The sequence below is a fragment of the Chelon labrosus genome (genome assembly GCF_963514085.1).
Source record: "Chelon labrosus genome assembly, chromosome: 24".
Taxonomy (NCBI): domain Eukaryota; kingdom Metazoa; phylum Chordata; class Actinopteri; order Mugiliformes; family Mugilidae; genus Chelon; species Chelon labrosus.
Window position 1 is genome coordinate 5075723 of NC_140357.1, and position 15572 is coordinate 5091294.

Here is a 15572-nt window from a genome sequence, read left to right on the forward strand (position 1 = left end):
GGGTAGGAAAACATTATTGATTGAAACGGTGTTTGTTTAGAAGTTAAACTTTACTTTTTGGATGGAGACAGGTCATCGATCAAGCTGAGACGAAACAGGTTGGTTTGTTGCTGGTATTATATTGTCAGAAAATAAAAATGCACTGCGTGTAATTTACAAATGTCTGAATAAATGTGAGCACTGGAGTTTGACTTCTCAGGAAAACAAGCGAGAAACGCGGGTGCAGTGATACCTCCTCGCCTGTAGGTGGCGCAGGACAATATGGCGGCAGGGAATTAGAGGAGGAGGAGGAAAGTCGAAAAGGTGGTGATGTGTTGTTAACGTTTCTGTTGTCAAGATGTCGGGCCACGATCAACTGGTCCACTGTCTGTGTGAATTAACAAGGTATTTATTCACCAACTAAATATTTACGCCAATCGATAAAATGTTACTTGTTCCTAATTAAAGACCAATTAGCTCGTTTTCTTTTTGGAAGCTAATGCTGGTTTGGTGCTAGCAATAATAGCGGTGAAATATTGATTTACATTATATTTATATTTATATACATTAGGCTAATTCGTTGGCTTTAATGTGTAAAAATATACGGACGATTTCTTTATAGTTATAAACAGTTATAATAGCGTTATTAGAAAAACTGTTAGCATTTAGCTAACGCCGAGCATCTTTAGATGCTATAGGAAGTGCTACAGGGTTTCCCTACTATGTAATGTTAGTGTAGACTTCAGTTTATTTATTTCAGGCTTTATTCGTGCTTTATCTACACAAATAATAGTTTTAATCTTTCTCTGATGTTTGTCTTTTCATTTTTAAGTGTTATTTACTATATAAACTTCTTCAAAGTGAAACTACGTCAGTGTTTTGTGGTTTGTGCACTAAATTCTTCTTTGTTTTGTGTCTTCCTTCTTAGTGTAAGACACTTTCTATGTTCTGTTTGTAAAGTACGCGTTAAATCGTGTTCACAGTGACATTCAACGTGTTTCAGGTTGCTGTGGAAGTTGCTCCTGCCCCTGGTGTTTCTCTGCGTGCTGCTGGTTGCTGTCCTGGTCCTGCTGGTGCTGGCTGTACGCTTCTGGCTGCAGGGCAACAGGAACGCTCGGCGGGCGAGGGACGGCCGTCCCACTGTGGCCTTCTTTCACCCATACTGCAACGCCGGCGGTGGGGGAGAGAGGGTGCTCTGGTGCGCTATAAGGGCTCTACAGAACAGGTACAACACACAGTTGTGGGACAGTAAAGATTAGTGTGGGTAACACTTTACTGACAGCTTCTGCTTGAGTGAAACCTTGCGTTCATCTCCACAGATACGCAGACATCAACTTCGTGGTGTACACAGGTGACCTGGGCGTCACGGGTCCCCAGATTCTCGACGGGGCGCGGCGCCGCTTCAACATCGTTCTCCCCCGGCCGGTTCAGTTTGTGTTCCTGAGGCACCGGCTGCTCGTGGAGCCCGGCCTGTTCCCTCACTTCACCCTGCTGGGGCAGAGCGTGGGGTCCGTCTTCCTGGGATGGGAGGCGCTGACCGAGTTTGTCCCGGACATTTACATCGACTCCATGGGTTACGCCTTCACCCTGCCCCTGTTTCGGTACCTGGGAGGGTGCAGCGTGGGGAGCTATGTTCACTATCCCACCATCAGCACTGACATGCTGTCTGTGGTGAGGGAGAGGAACCCCAGGTAATCACCGTGTGTGTTTACCAAAGCAAAGTTGGTCATAATAATATGTTATTAACGATTAAGACAATTTTTTCAGGTTTGCCACCAGAAAACAAAGTCCAAGAGAACCACCTAGTGGACAGTAATAGCAATTAAAATAAAAGCCATTAAAGCAAATACTAAATACTTAAACATAGAGTAAAGCTTGTGTTAAACTATATTTCTTTCAGTCCAAGCTCAAGAGAAAAGCTCGGCTCTAAGTTGGTAACTAATTGCTGTTTTATGTCTTAGGTTCAACAACCCAGACTACGTCTCAAACAGCCTCTTCCTGAGTGCCTTCAAAGTGGTCTACTACTGCCTCTTCGCCCTGCTCTATGGCATGGCCGGCTCATGCAGCGACCTCATCATGGTCAACTCCTCCTGGACCCTGGATCACATCCTGTCGCTGTGGCGCTCTCCCAACCGCACCAGCGTGGTCTACCCGCCCTGCGACGTCAGCGCCTTCCTGGATATCCCGCTGGAGGAGGACGGGGACAGGAAGCGCCACTCCATCGTTTCCATCGGGCAGTTCAGGCCGGAGAAGGACCACCGGCTGCAGATCCGAGCCTTCAAGAAGGTGCTGGACAGGAGGAGGGAGGGGCCGGCGGGCAGGGAGGCGCTGAAGCTGGTTCTGATCGGTGGATGCAGGAACCAGGAGGACGAGGATAGGGTGCTCATGTTGAGGGGGCTGTGCCAGGAGCTGGGTGTGGCTGACAGGGTGGAGTTTAAACTGAACGTACCTTTCGAGGAGCTGAAGAGAGAGATGGGGGATGCTACGATTGGACTGCATACCATGTGGAACGAACACTTTGGAATAGGTAACTCACTTGACTCATGTTAGATGTAGACTTTTACAAATTTTAAAGTTGTTAAAAGTGTGTTTTACTCTTTTTTTTCCTCCTAGGTGTTGTGGAGTGTATGGCAGCAGGGAAGGTCATCCTGGCCCACAAGTCCGGGGGTCCCAAGCTGGATATCGTGGTGCCTTTTGAGGGGGGGCAGACGGGCTTCCTGGCTGACGATGAGGACGGTTACGCAGAAGCCATAGAAAGGATCCTGGCTCTGACGCCCGCCAGCCGGCTGCAGATCAGACGCAACGCCCGCCAGTCTGCGGCCCGCTTCTCAGATCAGGAGTTCGAGGCGTGCTTCCTGGCCGCCATGGAGCCTCTGATGGGAACACTTGAACGATGAGAGGAGGACTCTTTCTTACTGTACCGCCGGAGACTCAGCTCAGCTTTACTTTGATGCACTTAGAGCTGCATTAACTCTGTAGAACTGGAGAGAAGATATGCAGAGATTGCGAACATAGCTGCTGTGGCGCCAGTCAAAGCATAGAGGACCACAATTTGTCTTAAAACCAGAAAGGAAGAATAGAATCGACCCATAAAGCTCATTTAAAGGTGAATACAAATTCAAAATTTGCAACAAAACGTTTAATTGTCCTCATGTTTTGGGAGTTTGTATATTTTTTAGTTCAGATAATATGGGTTTCTAGTGAAAAGGGGAACAAACGAGTTGTATATGTGTAAAAACGTATCGTAAAAGCGGAAAAAACTTTTATTTATTGTTCACAACTACTAGGATTCCACACAGGCCCAAAATGTGAAGTATTTTTGATATTGTGAATGTAACAACAATGAGGTGAGAGTGGGGCAGTTTTGCCTCTACTGTCACTTTGCTACTGTTTCAAAAAGACAATCTATTAGTGTGCTTGTAAATAAACTGTAATGCACTGAGGAAAAAGTTCTGTCCTGTATTTAAAGAAGACCAACGCGAGACGAGAGGAAGGGGGCTGACTCCACCGTCAGAGAGGTTGCAGCTATGGAACAGAGGTCCATTGACATTAGACTGCACACATTATCGGAACAAATGTAACATTGGATGATTTTTACCCACGTTTCAGTCATAATTTAAGTCTGATTTATATTCTACCGCCACAAATAGATGTGCTACCATCATTCAAATACAAACACTGAGAGACGTGGAACAGCTATTTTAACACTCAGTTCTATGAAAAAGTGTAAATCAATAATAAAATCCTGCCCGAACCCTAACCCTATCTTTTTTGTGTGCAATGGATCAGTTTCAACTCAAGAACCTTGACCACTGAGCTCCCCCTTGTGGTAAGGGAAGGCGCAGCACATGAATGAATAGCCTATATAATGTTTGATGTGGACACCTGTTACAGGTGCATTGCATTTATTGCTTTAGTTGAATTTAAGTCATCGACGACATGAGGAAAGAACATCAAATAGATGATGTGAATGGGGATCTTATCTAATTTGCTTCCGCCTGGGATCAATAGTGCCGAACAAAGGTTATGAGTGATTGCGTGAAGGAAGCTGGACTGGCAGCAAGCTTGTTTGGCGAGAGGTGGTGCATGGGTTCATCGGGACGAGAGCGTATTTAGAGGGAGGCGAGCTGACGGCTGATGCATTTTGGTTTGGTGCTAGTCAAGATGAGGCCGTACGTGCTTCTCTTGGCCCTGCTGCAGTCTCTTGGATGCACAGGTGAGAATATTTTCTTCTTTATTTCAACATGAGATACAGTAACTGCTGCTAACTTTTCTGCACATTCGTGATCTTGCAGGCGTGCCGCTGCACAACTCTGAGCTGCAGTCTATGGCAGACAGGGGCCTTGGCGCAGCTATGGCAGAGGTCAACTCTGCGTACGCGGTGGATCATCTTTATAGAGTGACCCGGGCCTCTGTCGCAAAGGTGAGTCTGCACATAATTTAAGGTGATTAACAATCAGGAATTAATGTTAATGTCACATGTTCACATGACAGGTGATTCCCAGTGGCCTGAACACCGTCGACCTGCTGATACCATTCGGCATTAAAGAGACAGAGTGTGCAAAGACTTCCGGAAAGGACCCACAGACATGCGCCTTCAGGCCTGGCTTCTTTGTGGTGAGACGCTGAGAGCCATCAGAGCTCAAAAACTCATATAGTTGCCTGATATCTCAAGTCTAGATTAGACACATGTTGACAGTCCATTGTTTACACTGGCATTAGTTTACCGGGGCAGGACGTGTTGCTCAAATCTGTGCCTACACGGCGCAGAGCTTTAACAGTTTCTCCCCTTTGACCCACCTTGGTTCCAGCCGTCCTTCTCCTGCTCCACCCGGGTGCGAATGTCCGCCACCTCCGCCCAGGTGATCTCCCTCAGGTGCGGCCACGGCAGCTCCAGCTCCAGCTCCAGCTCAGAGTCCAGCGAGGAGGTGAGGGCACAGTCTGGCGCCGTTTACACACACATTCCCTGAATAAATGCAACACAAAGGCAAATATTGTTGTCCTCAAAGGGTATAGTACATGTGTAAAGATCACGGCTTTGATTCCACAGGTGTTCTCAAGAGGGAGACAACAATACGTCCCTTTTGCAAACAGAGGTGAGCACGTTTTTACTTGTCACGTTGCAGTCACGTGTTAAATTCATTCGAACCCACACTTCTTCCTCCCTGACAGACCCAGCTCCTACTGCAGCACCCGTCCAGCCCGGACGCTTGTTCCAAAACCAAGTGGTGGACGCCCGGCCCAGAGGAGACACCTTCAGCAACTACCTGGTGTGACAATCCAGCTCACTCCAGCCACATTTATGGTGCTGATCAGAAGGGAAACTTGAATTAAAATAATTTTCACATTATGATTTTGGCCCTTTTTCATATTCTGCAGTTTATTTTAGTGCAAGGCAGCATATGACCACTAGAGGGCGCATGAGGCCCACTGATCAAACAACACATAGATTCCCAATTACATTCAAATGAGTTGAACAAATAAGGACTCTGAGACACGGTTGAGTCTGGTTTCAACATTTATATTGTGATTTTTCAGTTTATATGCAAGAGGACACAGTTATTCCACCTGTAACCATTTTTCTTCATTTCATTTGGCCCCACATGTTCACACATCAGCACGTCAATAACTTACATACTGCACTGGAGCAAACTTCCTGTTGCGGACGATGATATTATGAGAAAAGGTACACAGCCTGTGGGGGCGAAAGAATAGCATGTTACACGAGCTCTCTGTGTGGAATGCACTGTCGCATCTTCACGGCAAGCTCTCGCAGGTGTCCCCTGAAGTAATTCCACGGCATTTCCACACTAAATGAGTCTAAATGATGTGAAATGTTTATGATATGCAACCCTGGCACACAAGGACATTGAGTTGATTTCCTCAGGGGACACTTAGCACCCTAAAAACCAAAGCGTCGCTGCCAGAAATGAAAACCCTTCATGATCGGCTATCTAGATACAAAACGAAGCAACCTTTGTCCGGAGCAGCAGTGGCACCATGGAGATTCAACAGACACAATGTTGACATTCAGTCTAATGCAAGTCAGACGGTTTCTGTTATCAGCTACATGACGTAATGCTCTGTACATTAACCAGACGAACTCTTTCGACGAGTGCGTGTAACTTCACACGGCCGAATCCGAGTCTGTACTTCCTGCGTGGGGATGTGACTTAAGAAGGCGGCGGCGGCGGGGAAGGGGAGGGGGGACCGGCGGTAACGGAGCAGCAGCTGCAACTGTACAGATACAAACTGAAGGATAAGGTCCAAAATCAAGCCAACACACAGGGAACTCACACAGTCCACGAAGATACATCACCACAAGCCTCCTCCTCCTCCCCATTTACATAAGTCCAATACAAGTTTTGCATTAAATAAAAGAGTTTTTTTTGTTTTCCAGTTGCACAGTCCAGACTCCGCTGAGCCTTAGGAAGATATCTCCTTTCTGTTTTGACCTCTGTGCAAGACTTTGGGAATAAGGCTTCCTTCTGATTTGCATTTGCCAAGCGTTGAAGCAGTGTAGAAATGCTTGAGACGACAGGTTCGAGCAGATCTGGATTACTGCGATTTTTGTTTTCTTTAAAAACGCCTTCCGTATACATTCCGTTGTGCCCCAAATGTCGCCCTGCTCCTTTGCTTTGTTGACCAGCTATTAAAAGACACTTGTAAAAAAATCCTTCCATTTATCGGTCATTAAATAATTTTATATAAAAGCAAAACCTAACAGTCCCTGTAACACGAAGGCCTTCCCTAATGGTTAACTATTCACCATTAAATCATACATACATGCACGCACACAATGCATGCATGCAAATTCAGTCTCTGTCTCTCTCTCTCTCTCTCTCTCTCCGTCTCTCTCTCACACATGCACACACACCGGAACAGCTTCATGATTTACAGCTTGTTGTTACATGTGGTCCATGCAGTACCAAAAGCAGAAAGATCCCCGACGGGTTTACGTTTCCTCTTTTTTTTTTTTTTTTCTCCTTCGTCTCCAGTACGTGGCACAAACTTATGGCAGAGAAGCGGATACATGATTTGGCTCAGACCTGGATCCAGTAATATTTGCATGGTTCGTATTAGTGTTTGCTTAACTGTGCTCGGTGTGCCAGACAGGAGGGGTTTAGACCAATAGTTTAGACAATCACGGAGAAGTAATTTTATTTTTTTGTAACCTAAAACCCCAGCTGATCTAGGATGCCTAGCATATTAGCAGACACTAATAGTCCATGGTCTGGTTTGGCTTTCAGTATATACACAGTCATGTGTTTGTCACTGTGATCCCATGAGGACAGGAGCGTCTTAGGAATTCACGCCGTTCATCGTGTATTTGTCCGTTTTTACTGTATAAGTTCAACACTCTCCTGTAAGTTTGGTGGTGTCCCCCCGTTTGGGTGGTGCAGGTGGGGGTCCTCGTCGTAGCGTTGCATAGCCTGAGATGTTTCCGGACATGTAGGCGCCGTTCCCTCCGTTGCTCTGCTTTCCTTGGTCCAGGAGCAGCTCAGGGGGCGGCGGAGGCAGCGCCATGTCGTCCATAGTCCCCACAGGGTCCAACTTGCCCGAGAGGCCGGCAGAGTTGACAGAACCCTGGCGACCCACGGACTTGCGCTTCAGTGTCCGGTTGAGATCCTCCAAGAAGTTGGGCTGGCCCGAGCTACCCTTCGGGGAGGTGGGTGCAGGGGGGGAAAGCGGAGGAGGTTCTGGGGTGGTGTTACTACGACGCACAAGCGTGGGGGGCGGAGTCTTTTTCAGCGAGCTTTTTCCCCATGTGGAGTTGCTGACAAGGGAGATGGGTGGTGGAGGTGGAGGAGCTTGGGGCTGAGGGTTGACTACAGCTACCCTGGGAGGTCCTCCGCTGTGCGTGTCGTTACCTGGAGGCGGCGGAGGGGGGAAGAGCTCGGAGGCGGGAGGGGGGGGTGGGAAGTAGGCGCACTCGGGTGGTGGGGAAGGAAAGTCGCCACCGGACTGCTTCGCCTGGCTCACTTTTGCCTGCAGCGCCAGCGGAAGGTTAGCCAGGTTGAGTTTGCCTGGTTTTGGGGGAGCACGTGGTCCAGATGAGGAGTCCTTGGAAGGAGATCCAGTGGAAGAGGAGGTGGGACATGGGGAGGAGGAAGGGGTGTTGCCCTGGGGAGCGAACTTGCTGAGCAAATTTCTTCTGGATTCCTCATATGAGGCTGAAGAGTCGGACTTGATGCTGGAGTTCCTCTGGGGGGTGGGAGGAGGCTTCTTGCCTCCCAAACTGAACGAGCCAGAGGGTGACCTCCTCGTGGGGGAGCCGAGGTTTCCAGGAGGGAGCGGAGGAGGAGGAGGTGTTGGGCCTGTTACAGGTGCTGGGGGAGGTGGCGGAGGAGGAGGTGGAGGTGCAGGGAAGCTAGCGTTGTTGTCTGGAGGAGGAGGTGGGAACTCTGGAGACTGTAGCTGTTGGCCCCCACCAGGCTGCCATTTTGGTTTGGTCTTGACCGCAGGTGGAGAGAGAGGGGCTTTGGGGCTCTCTGTGTGATTTTGTGTTTGAGATGAAGCTCCAGGAAACTGACTTGCTAGTTGTTTGACTAAAGACATGGTTGGAGGAGCACCTGTGGAAACAGGTGCAGGCTTAGAGAGGCTGTGCTGCTTTGGCAGAGTTGGAGGAGGGTGGCCGGAGGCGTGGCCTGCCTGGAGGCTGAATTGCTTCTTGAGGGGTGCAGGTGGAGGAGGGGGCGGTGGTGGCGGCGGAGCAGGGGCCGGCCCACCCATGGCAGCAGGAGGTGGGGCGGGAGGGAACGGGGAGACTGGCGACATAGGCTTAGGGGCAGTGTGAGGGACAAAGCCAGGGGTGAAGGTTTTGGGTGGCGCTGGTGGGGGTGCAGGAGGAGGTGGAAACTGGGAAGGTACTGGGAACTGCTGGGGAGGGGGAGGAGGTGGTGGTGGGGGCGGTGGTGGAGGAGGTGGTGGCGGGGGAGCAGGGGCAGGCGGCGGAGAATCCTCAAGGTTCCCATGTGGAGACAGGAGGTCCCGTGGTGGGCTGGGAAAGCGCTCCTTCAGTGCATGCTTCAACCCATTGGGGTAAATAGGCTGACTCACTGGAGCCAGAGCAGGAGGTGGTGGAGGCGGAGAGGGAGGGGGAGGAAATGCTACTCCATTGGTGTAGGGAGCAGGTGGAGGAGCAGGGGGTGGAGGGATGAAGGCAGGTGGGGTCGCTGGGCTGGGAGGGCCCCGCCTCAATACAGCCATAGCTGACCCAGGGGTTGGCATGGATGGTGGAGGGGGTGGGGGAGGTGGAGGCGGGACATTAGTCCTTGCAGCTATGTGGTTCACGTTGGGTTTCATGGCCTGTGAAGGCGGAGTCGGGGGTGGGGGCAGAACTTGATGAGCCATGGCATGGAAGTGAGCGGGCAGCTTGTGGTGATTGGCAGCTTGGGAAGCCATCTGGTTCTGCAGCCTGGTGATGGTGCTGTACTTGTACATGGTCGGAGCCGGAGAGTGGTGCGACACCATCTGAACTGGGGGTGGGGGAGGGGGAGGCGGCGGTGGCGGCGGAGGAGGAGGCGGTGCAAAAGCTGGCTGCTGCGGCGGTACGTGGTCGTAGCTGCTGATGGTCTGTGGCTGCTGTGGTGGAGGCGGCGGCTGCTGCTGAGGCCCCTGTGGTGGAGCCTGTGGTGGAGCCTGTGGTGGAGCCTGTGCAGGAGCCTGTGGAGGAGCCTGTGGAGGAGCCTGTGGTGGAGCTTGTGGTGGAGCCTGTGGTGGTGGTTGTGGTGGCTGAAGGGCCTTCTGAGGAGACTGAGGCTGGGGAGACTGAGGCTGGGGAGGCAGGTGCTGGTGCTGTGGCTGGGTTGGTGTCTGAGGCTGCACCGACGGGTGCTGAGGCTGTGGTGGGGGTTGTTGTTGGTGAGGCTGCACCTGAGGCTGCACCTGAGGCTGCATCTGAGGCTGCATCTGAGGAGGTGGCGTCAGGGCTTGATGGTCCACCGAATGTTGGCTGTGGTGTCGGTGGCTGTGGGAGCCGTGTGGCAGAGTGGCCGATCTGGATGCTTCCATCCTCATCTGCTGAGAAAATGAGTGTGTTAGCTCAGTGACGTGAATCAAATATTCCCAAACAAACGTGCGACTGCAACCGTTATTTGAATCCCTGAAAGGAAGCCATACCTTTGAGCTTTCCTCAATCTGGGTGCCCCTCTTCCAGGCTTCAGAGAAAATGGAGCTCACCACGCTCTGGGACCGACCATGAGAGGAGCCCGTGTCCACCCCGCTGTCTGAATGGCCTGAATGATTAGACTGGGACTCTGAAAGAGCACGCAAACGACAGTGAGCCTTTCTGAGGGAACAACAAACTTTTAAGTTTAAATTGCCCGTGCAACCGAACTAACCGTGTATGCTGGCCGAGCTGGAGCCGGATCGGATGCTGGATGTGGAGAGAGAGGACCAATCGTAGGCCGCCTCCGTCCTCTTCATGGCCTCCTGGTAGTTCACGTACAGCTGCTTCCCATACTTTGCGATTCGAATTCCGTTCACCCACTGGTGCAGGGTCCTGACATCGTCGCAGCACAGGTACTTGATGTACTGCGACTTCTTCTGGATTTGTGGATGCTGGAACAACGAGTAAACACACGTTACATGTATATTATGATTCAAGATGACCTCAGACCTCAGGCTATAAAGCATAAAATAAAGTGGGCAATAAAACAGCCTGCTTATTAAACGACAATAACATCAAATCAAATGTAATTGACTTGTTTGGAATCCAGAGTGCTATGAACAGGCGTGTTATCTAACAGGAGGCAGTAAATGCACGGAGAATGCTTGTTGATGTGTCTCTAGGGAACCTCTACGCTTCAGTTTAAAGCCATGCTAGTGCCATTGAGCAGATGATCGGACGAGATCGCTTAGAGAGAAATGCCGCCACTCTGGGCCTCACCTTCAGCGCCAGGCAGTAGTCAGTCGGAGCCTTGTACTTGCTGCGGTAGTCCTGGCCGTAATAAACGTTGACGTGGTCCAGCTGCAGGAAGCACACGAGATCTCTGGACGCCTGCAGAGAAGGAGACACAGGAGACAGCATTAGAGTCGGCTGATGCAAACAGGAACTGAACATTTCTAAATGAGTCTCAGGTTGGATTACATGTACAGAAATGTAAATTAAATTTGCTTCCTGGCTCTTGCTAGATTTAAATCAGGCAACAAAAAGTGACAATACAGTATGGGTGCAGCAACTGAGTGCGTGCTATAATCGGAAAACGACTCTGGAGCTAAAAATAGAGCACATGTGCGCAGCAAATCTACCCGACGCACGCGTTCTCTGCAGGTTCTGTTCTTCAAAGTGATCAAGCACCCGGCGCAGGAAATACCACAGAGCGCACAGTGTGGATCTGGTTCTCATAACCCCAGCCCCACATTTCTGCTCTCTGTCTTCACTGCGCCCGAGTGGCGTGACTCCGTGTCTGCGATGCAACATCTCACTGACCTTGGCTTTGCCTTTGGGGACGTAGTAGATCCCCGAAGCCCTGAGGAGGAAATAACGCTTCTTCCACGACTTCTTCCCATCCTCTTTGAGCCACAGGACACCCTCAATCTCCGGCACAGACACTGAGCCGCCACAGAAACACTCCTGAATGAAATTGATTAAAAAAATGAAATATATATACATAAGCATTGCTCCTGAACGCAACAGCTGACGTGGTTGTGCTTGTGTGCAGTCGTACCTCCAGTAAAGCCTCTTTATTCCTGTCAGCCATTTCTGACGTCTCCTTCCGCCCCAACAAATAGTTCTGGAGAAGAAATGTGAAGTGAATGGAGGGCAGGGGGGGTAAAGCCGGCAGCTCACCTCATCTTATGTTCAATAAATTATTCACCTTTACTCGCTTTGACCTACTTCTGACTCAAAACACACTCCCTTGTTCACTCTCTGGCTCTGCGGGCTGTTGCAGGCTCTCAGCATGCATAAACTATGTGTGTGTGTGTTTATAGTATATGCTTTTAGTATTCACACGCTGAATCCAGAGAAGCTAAAAGGACTACGGGAGAAGACAGTATGTCAGTGTGTTAACAGTGTCATGGACTTTCACCTGAGGGTTCTTGAAGAGAGCGTATTTCTCGATGCGCTCGATGAACATGAGCTTGTTGTGGCTGTCCCGGGTCCAGTTCAACAGATTCTCCACCAGGTTCTCGTGATCCTCGAAAATGCGCTCTGAGAAAAGGGAAGGCGAGAGAGGTGGAGTAACGAACACAAGATGCAGGATGTGCAGTTTTTTTTTTTTTTTTTTTTCTGCTGACACGCGACTGCGCTCTTAATTTCCTCCCTGCAGGGAGTTTGTGTTTTCTTTGGGTGAGGCAGACTCCGACAATTAGCCTGGAGTCGCAAACAATGAGTTTCCTGCTTCGTGTGATATGCCATGTGCACTAAATAAATAAATAAATAAATAAATAAATCCAATCCACATGCCAACAGTGCATTACAGCAAACCATAAACAGTTTTTACTGGACTCCTCCCTTACCCATCTGTAGCTCGGTGATGGTTTCCACGAGGGACCAGTCGGGGCTGTAGCCGCAGTGAGACTTGTCCAGCAGGCTGTCCAGCACCTGCCTGACTGTCTGCCGCTCATCCACCATCATGGTCTTGGAGCTCTCGTCCGACATGTGGACCCTGATCACCAGCTGAGGAAGAGGAGGAGGAGGAGAAGAAGAAAGAATGATGGATTGATGGAGGATTTATTTTAAGTACAGGAACTGCAAAACAGACGGCAGTATGCAATAGATAATTTACACATGACTGTGACTGAATAAAGAGAAACAATATCAAAAGCTCATGCTAAAGATTTGCAGCTGGAATCATGTGCTCTATAAGTCTTGTTTTAAATATTTCAAACTGCTTATGGGCTCACCGTGTCGGCCTCTAAACAACGGGACAATCCGGCCAAAGTTTTGCACCTATAAGCAACTAAACGTCCTCCATAACGAGCCGGATTAAACTAATCTGAACGTGACGGACGCACGTGCCAAATCCGGCATCACAAAGTCACGCAGCCAAGATAAGACCCCGTGCTGGTGTGAAACCTAATAAATCCCTCATTTCTTTGACCTCCTCCTCCTCCTCGTCGCATCCCTCTGCGACCCTGATTTTCAACCAGCGGGTGACTGACGCGAAACTCAGACCAATGAGAGTGCGGGGAGAGCCTCAGACGTGGGGAGTCTGACCTACATTTCTTAGAGGAGGGAGCCCCCGTCTCAAATCCTCCAACAAAAAAAGTTAAATCAAGACTGCTTCCTTTAAGATTTAAATGCACGAGAACTAAGCTCCTCACAGCAGCCTCCTCTGTGTTGGCCAAGGATGCTTTTATTATTTACTGCACCGACTCTACCAGCATCCCTTTATCATGTCATTCTGCATTCGCTTGTTTGTGGAAACACTGTTGGGCTATTCATTGAGTTTAAAAGGACACTATGGCGGTAAATGGCGCCGCTGTCGTTTACAGAGACGGCTCATTCACTTTCAATAATAGCCTATCTGTGGAGCGTAATATCGGGCCTCAGAATTGAGCAGTTATTCACCAGAAAACCAGCACTTGTTATTTGTTCTTTTCGCTGAATAACATCGTCTGCATTGTCTTTCCCCGCGCGCCCCGTCTTTTTTTCAGAAGCCTCCGTCTCTCCCTCCCCGGCAGACGCGCACACATAATCAAACACTGCAATGACCTATTTTCTCTGCGCTTCAGCGCCTCGCCGTGAATGAATGAAGTTCACAAAGAAATGCGGTGAATATGACAAGGCGGCGATTATGGTATGAGTCAAAGGGGGTCACGATAGTGTGTTCACAATATAAAGAGGTGGTTGTACCTTTTTGACCTGTGCCTCCTTGATTTTCTCCAGGGCGACTCTGATCTTCTCTGCCTTCAGTTTGGCAGCTTGCTCCTCCTAGATGGACACACAGGAGCACGGTTAATACGAGTGTCAGTCACACAAAAACGTTTCCCGATTTCATAGCCTTGCCTCATCCTCCTCAGTGTTATTCCTCCGGCAGGAATGAGAAACCATGCACATGTAACTCCATTAAATAGTTATCACCCTGCTCGAGCCTTTAAACGCCTCCGGTGCGACGGCGCGTCTGGTTTTTCCTTTGCTTACCTGTCCCCTCCAACAGGACGCCATCACCTCCATCCTACAGGTTGTGTAAGTGGCTACGTTTTGTCAAAAGAGCGTGACCGTTCAATCGGACGCAAATCACGGCCGTGGTGCGAAATCGCCGCCGCTGTCACATTGTTCCCTTCAAATATGGCGCTCCATTTGCGGGTTTGACGCTGGATTCACATGGAGCTGCGGCGGCGGCGTCTCTTTGATCTCGCTCTACAGCAGAAGGGAAACAATAGTGGGAGATCCCCGAAGGGCGAGGGGCTGCGGATGGATGCGGGATCAGCTCAGATGGCATCCAAGCCAGCCGCCGGAAGACGCAGAAATCATGTACAAAATTGGGGAAAAAAATCTCCAAACGCGTACTTAAAGGATCAAAATAGAAAATAAAAAGGTTTCAGTTGGGCTAAAAAAATCAGTTTGCCACTTTTCTGATATAAAAAGTTATCCCAGCATGATCGGCGGTAGATGAGATTCAGCCCAGCATCCTCATCTCCCACCAAATTGGTGACGCCGAGGCTTTGTGACAGTGCAGGTTCACTGACGTGCAGACATGTGCGCCTGAGAAGAGCGCAATTTGTCTAAAACCCCAAGTCAGATAGTAGGGAGGACAATGCCCCTCCCCCTTCCATCCATCCTCCCACCCTCTCCTCCTCTCCTCCTGCTTCCCTCTCCATCCCTCGCTTCCTCTCTCTTCATACCAGGCGCAGGGGTTTGGGAGCGTGCCCAATCGATGGAGCATAATCCCCACAAAAATAGTAGAATGAGGGGGTCAGCCAACCAAAGAGCCCCGTTTACAAGACCCCGCAGCCAATCAGGACGAGGAGGAGGGCGGGGGGGGGGGGGACCGTGACCAACTCTGGCCCCGGAGCGAAACTACAGCGACAGGGATGGAAGGAAAGTGGAATTTAGGTGACTGAGAAGAGGTGCTGAATATTTGAAGTGTGTTTACAAGAAAGAGGGTGAGGGGGTGTTAGCAACCGCAAGCCTCTTATCTCACCCCGCCTCCCCCCTTGACCCAGACAACCTTTTCCACATGACTGACTAAGGACCCACACACATTAACGCTAGAAAACCAAGACTGTGTTGGGCCAACACACAGTGGCAGGCTTTTAGTGTTGAGAGTGAGAGGAAGGAGGAAAAAAAAAAAAAAGAGCAGTGCAGGTCACGGGGGGGTTGTGCGGATTACAGTTCGGAGTCAATCTCAGTCACGCCGTCGGTTCAGCCCCAGAAATGTCAGCGTGACCCCGTCCACGTCTCACTCTCCCCACCTTTACTCCCCTCCCCGCATGACACCCTGCGTCCGATTCCGACGCGCCTTCCCCTCCGCTTTCACGCCCAGCCACACCAGAGCCAGTTTGAAAAAGGCTCTCCTCGGCACCCTCTCCTCTTTGATGTCTCTCCGCTCTCTGCCGTCTCGCTTGTTCCCAAACATCCCGAGCTCATTCAGCATTCCGGTTTGCGAGCAGGGAGAGGGAGAATGCGCGTTGGTATAGGA

At 50.1% G+C, this 15572-nt stretch overlaps 3 protein-coding genes across 4 annotated transcripts in view; 2 read left to right on the forward strand and 1 right to left on the reverse strand.

Moving 5' to 3' along the window:
• The first annotated feature begins 139 nt into the window (after positions 1 to 139).
• On the forward strand, positions 140 to 3831 carry alg11 (ALG11 alpha-1,2-mannosyltransferase). The gene is made up of 5 exons (XM_084574672.1): positions 140 to 384; positions 983 to 1204; positions 1299 to 1670; positions 1941 to 2506; positions 2593 to 3831. The coding sequence occupies exons 1-5, from the start codon at positions 338 to 340 to the stop codon at positions 2874 to 2876; spliced, it is 1491 nt and encodes a 496-aa protein (XP_084430798.1). The 5' UTR covers positions 140 to 337; the 3' UTR covers positions 2877 to 3831.
• Positions 3832 to 3981: 150 nt separating this feature from the next.
• Positions 3982 to 5255, forward strand: spp2 (secreted phosphoprotein 2; the record flags this gene model as incomplete). Its single annotated transcript, XM_084574674.1, has 6 exons — positions 3982 to 4195; positions 4275 to 4402; positions 4474 to 4596; positions 4791 to 4907; positions 5030 to 5075; positions 5152 to 5255. The coding sequence occupies exons 1-6, from the start codon at positions 4117 to 4119 to the stop codon at positions 5253 to 5255; spliced, it is 597 nt and encodes a 198-aa protein (XP_084430800.1). The 5' UTR covers positions 3982 to 4116.
• Positions 5256 to 5479: 224 nt separating this feature from the next.
• Positions 5480 to 15572, reverse strand: part of raph1b (Ras association (RalGDS/AF-6) and pleckstrin homology domains 1b) — a 33674-nt gene continuing 23581 nt past the window's right edge. For both annotated transcript variants that reach the window (XM_084574495.1, XM_084574496.1), the window contains 9 exons: positions 13784 to 13861; positions 12445 to 12604; positions 12015 to 12136; positions 11652 to 11717; positions 11414 to 11557; positions 10871 to 10981; positions 10323 to 10542; positions 10102 to 10238; positions 5480 to 9999 (listed from right to left, as the gene is read on the reverse strand). In XM_084574495.1, coding sequence (XP_084430621.1) covers positions 7333 to 9999; positions 10102 to 10238; positions 10323 to 10542; positions 10871 to 10981; positions 11414 to 11557; positions 11652 to 11717; positions 12015 to 12136; positions 12445 to 12604; positions 13784 to 13861 — 3705 coding nt within the window. In that variant the 3' untranslated portion in view covers positions 5480 to 7332. The remainder of the gene's footprint in view (positions 10000 to 10101; positions 10239 to 10322; positions 10543 to 10870; positions 10982 to 11413; positions 11558 to 11651; positions 11718 to 12014; positions 12137 to 12444; positions 12605 to 13783; positions 13862 to 15572) is intronic.

Excerpts from the sequence above, each read along its gene's own strand:
- alg11 (XM_084574672.1), top strand. The coding sequence starts at position 338 with ATGTCGGGCCACGATCAACTGGTCCACTGTCTGTGTGAATTAACAAG. Across the intron at positions 385-982 it reads TGTCTGTGTGAATTAACAAG|GTTGCTGTGGAAGTTGCTCC; the intron begins GTATTTATTCAC and ends AACGTGTTTCAG. Across the intron at positions 2,507-2,592 it reads GAACGAACACTTTGGAATAG|GTGTTGTGGAGTGTATGGCA; the intron begins GTAACTCACTTG and ends TTTTCCTCCTAG.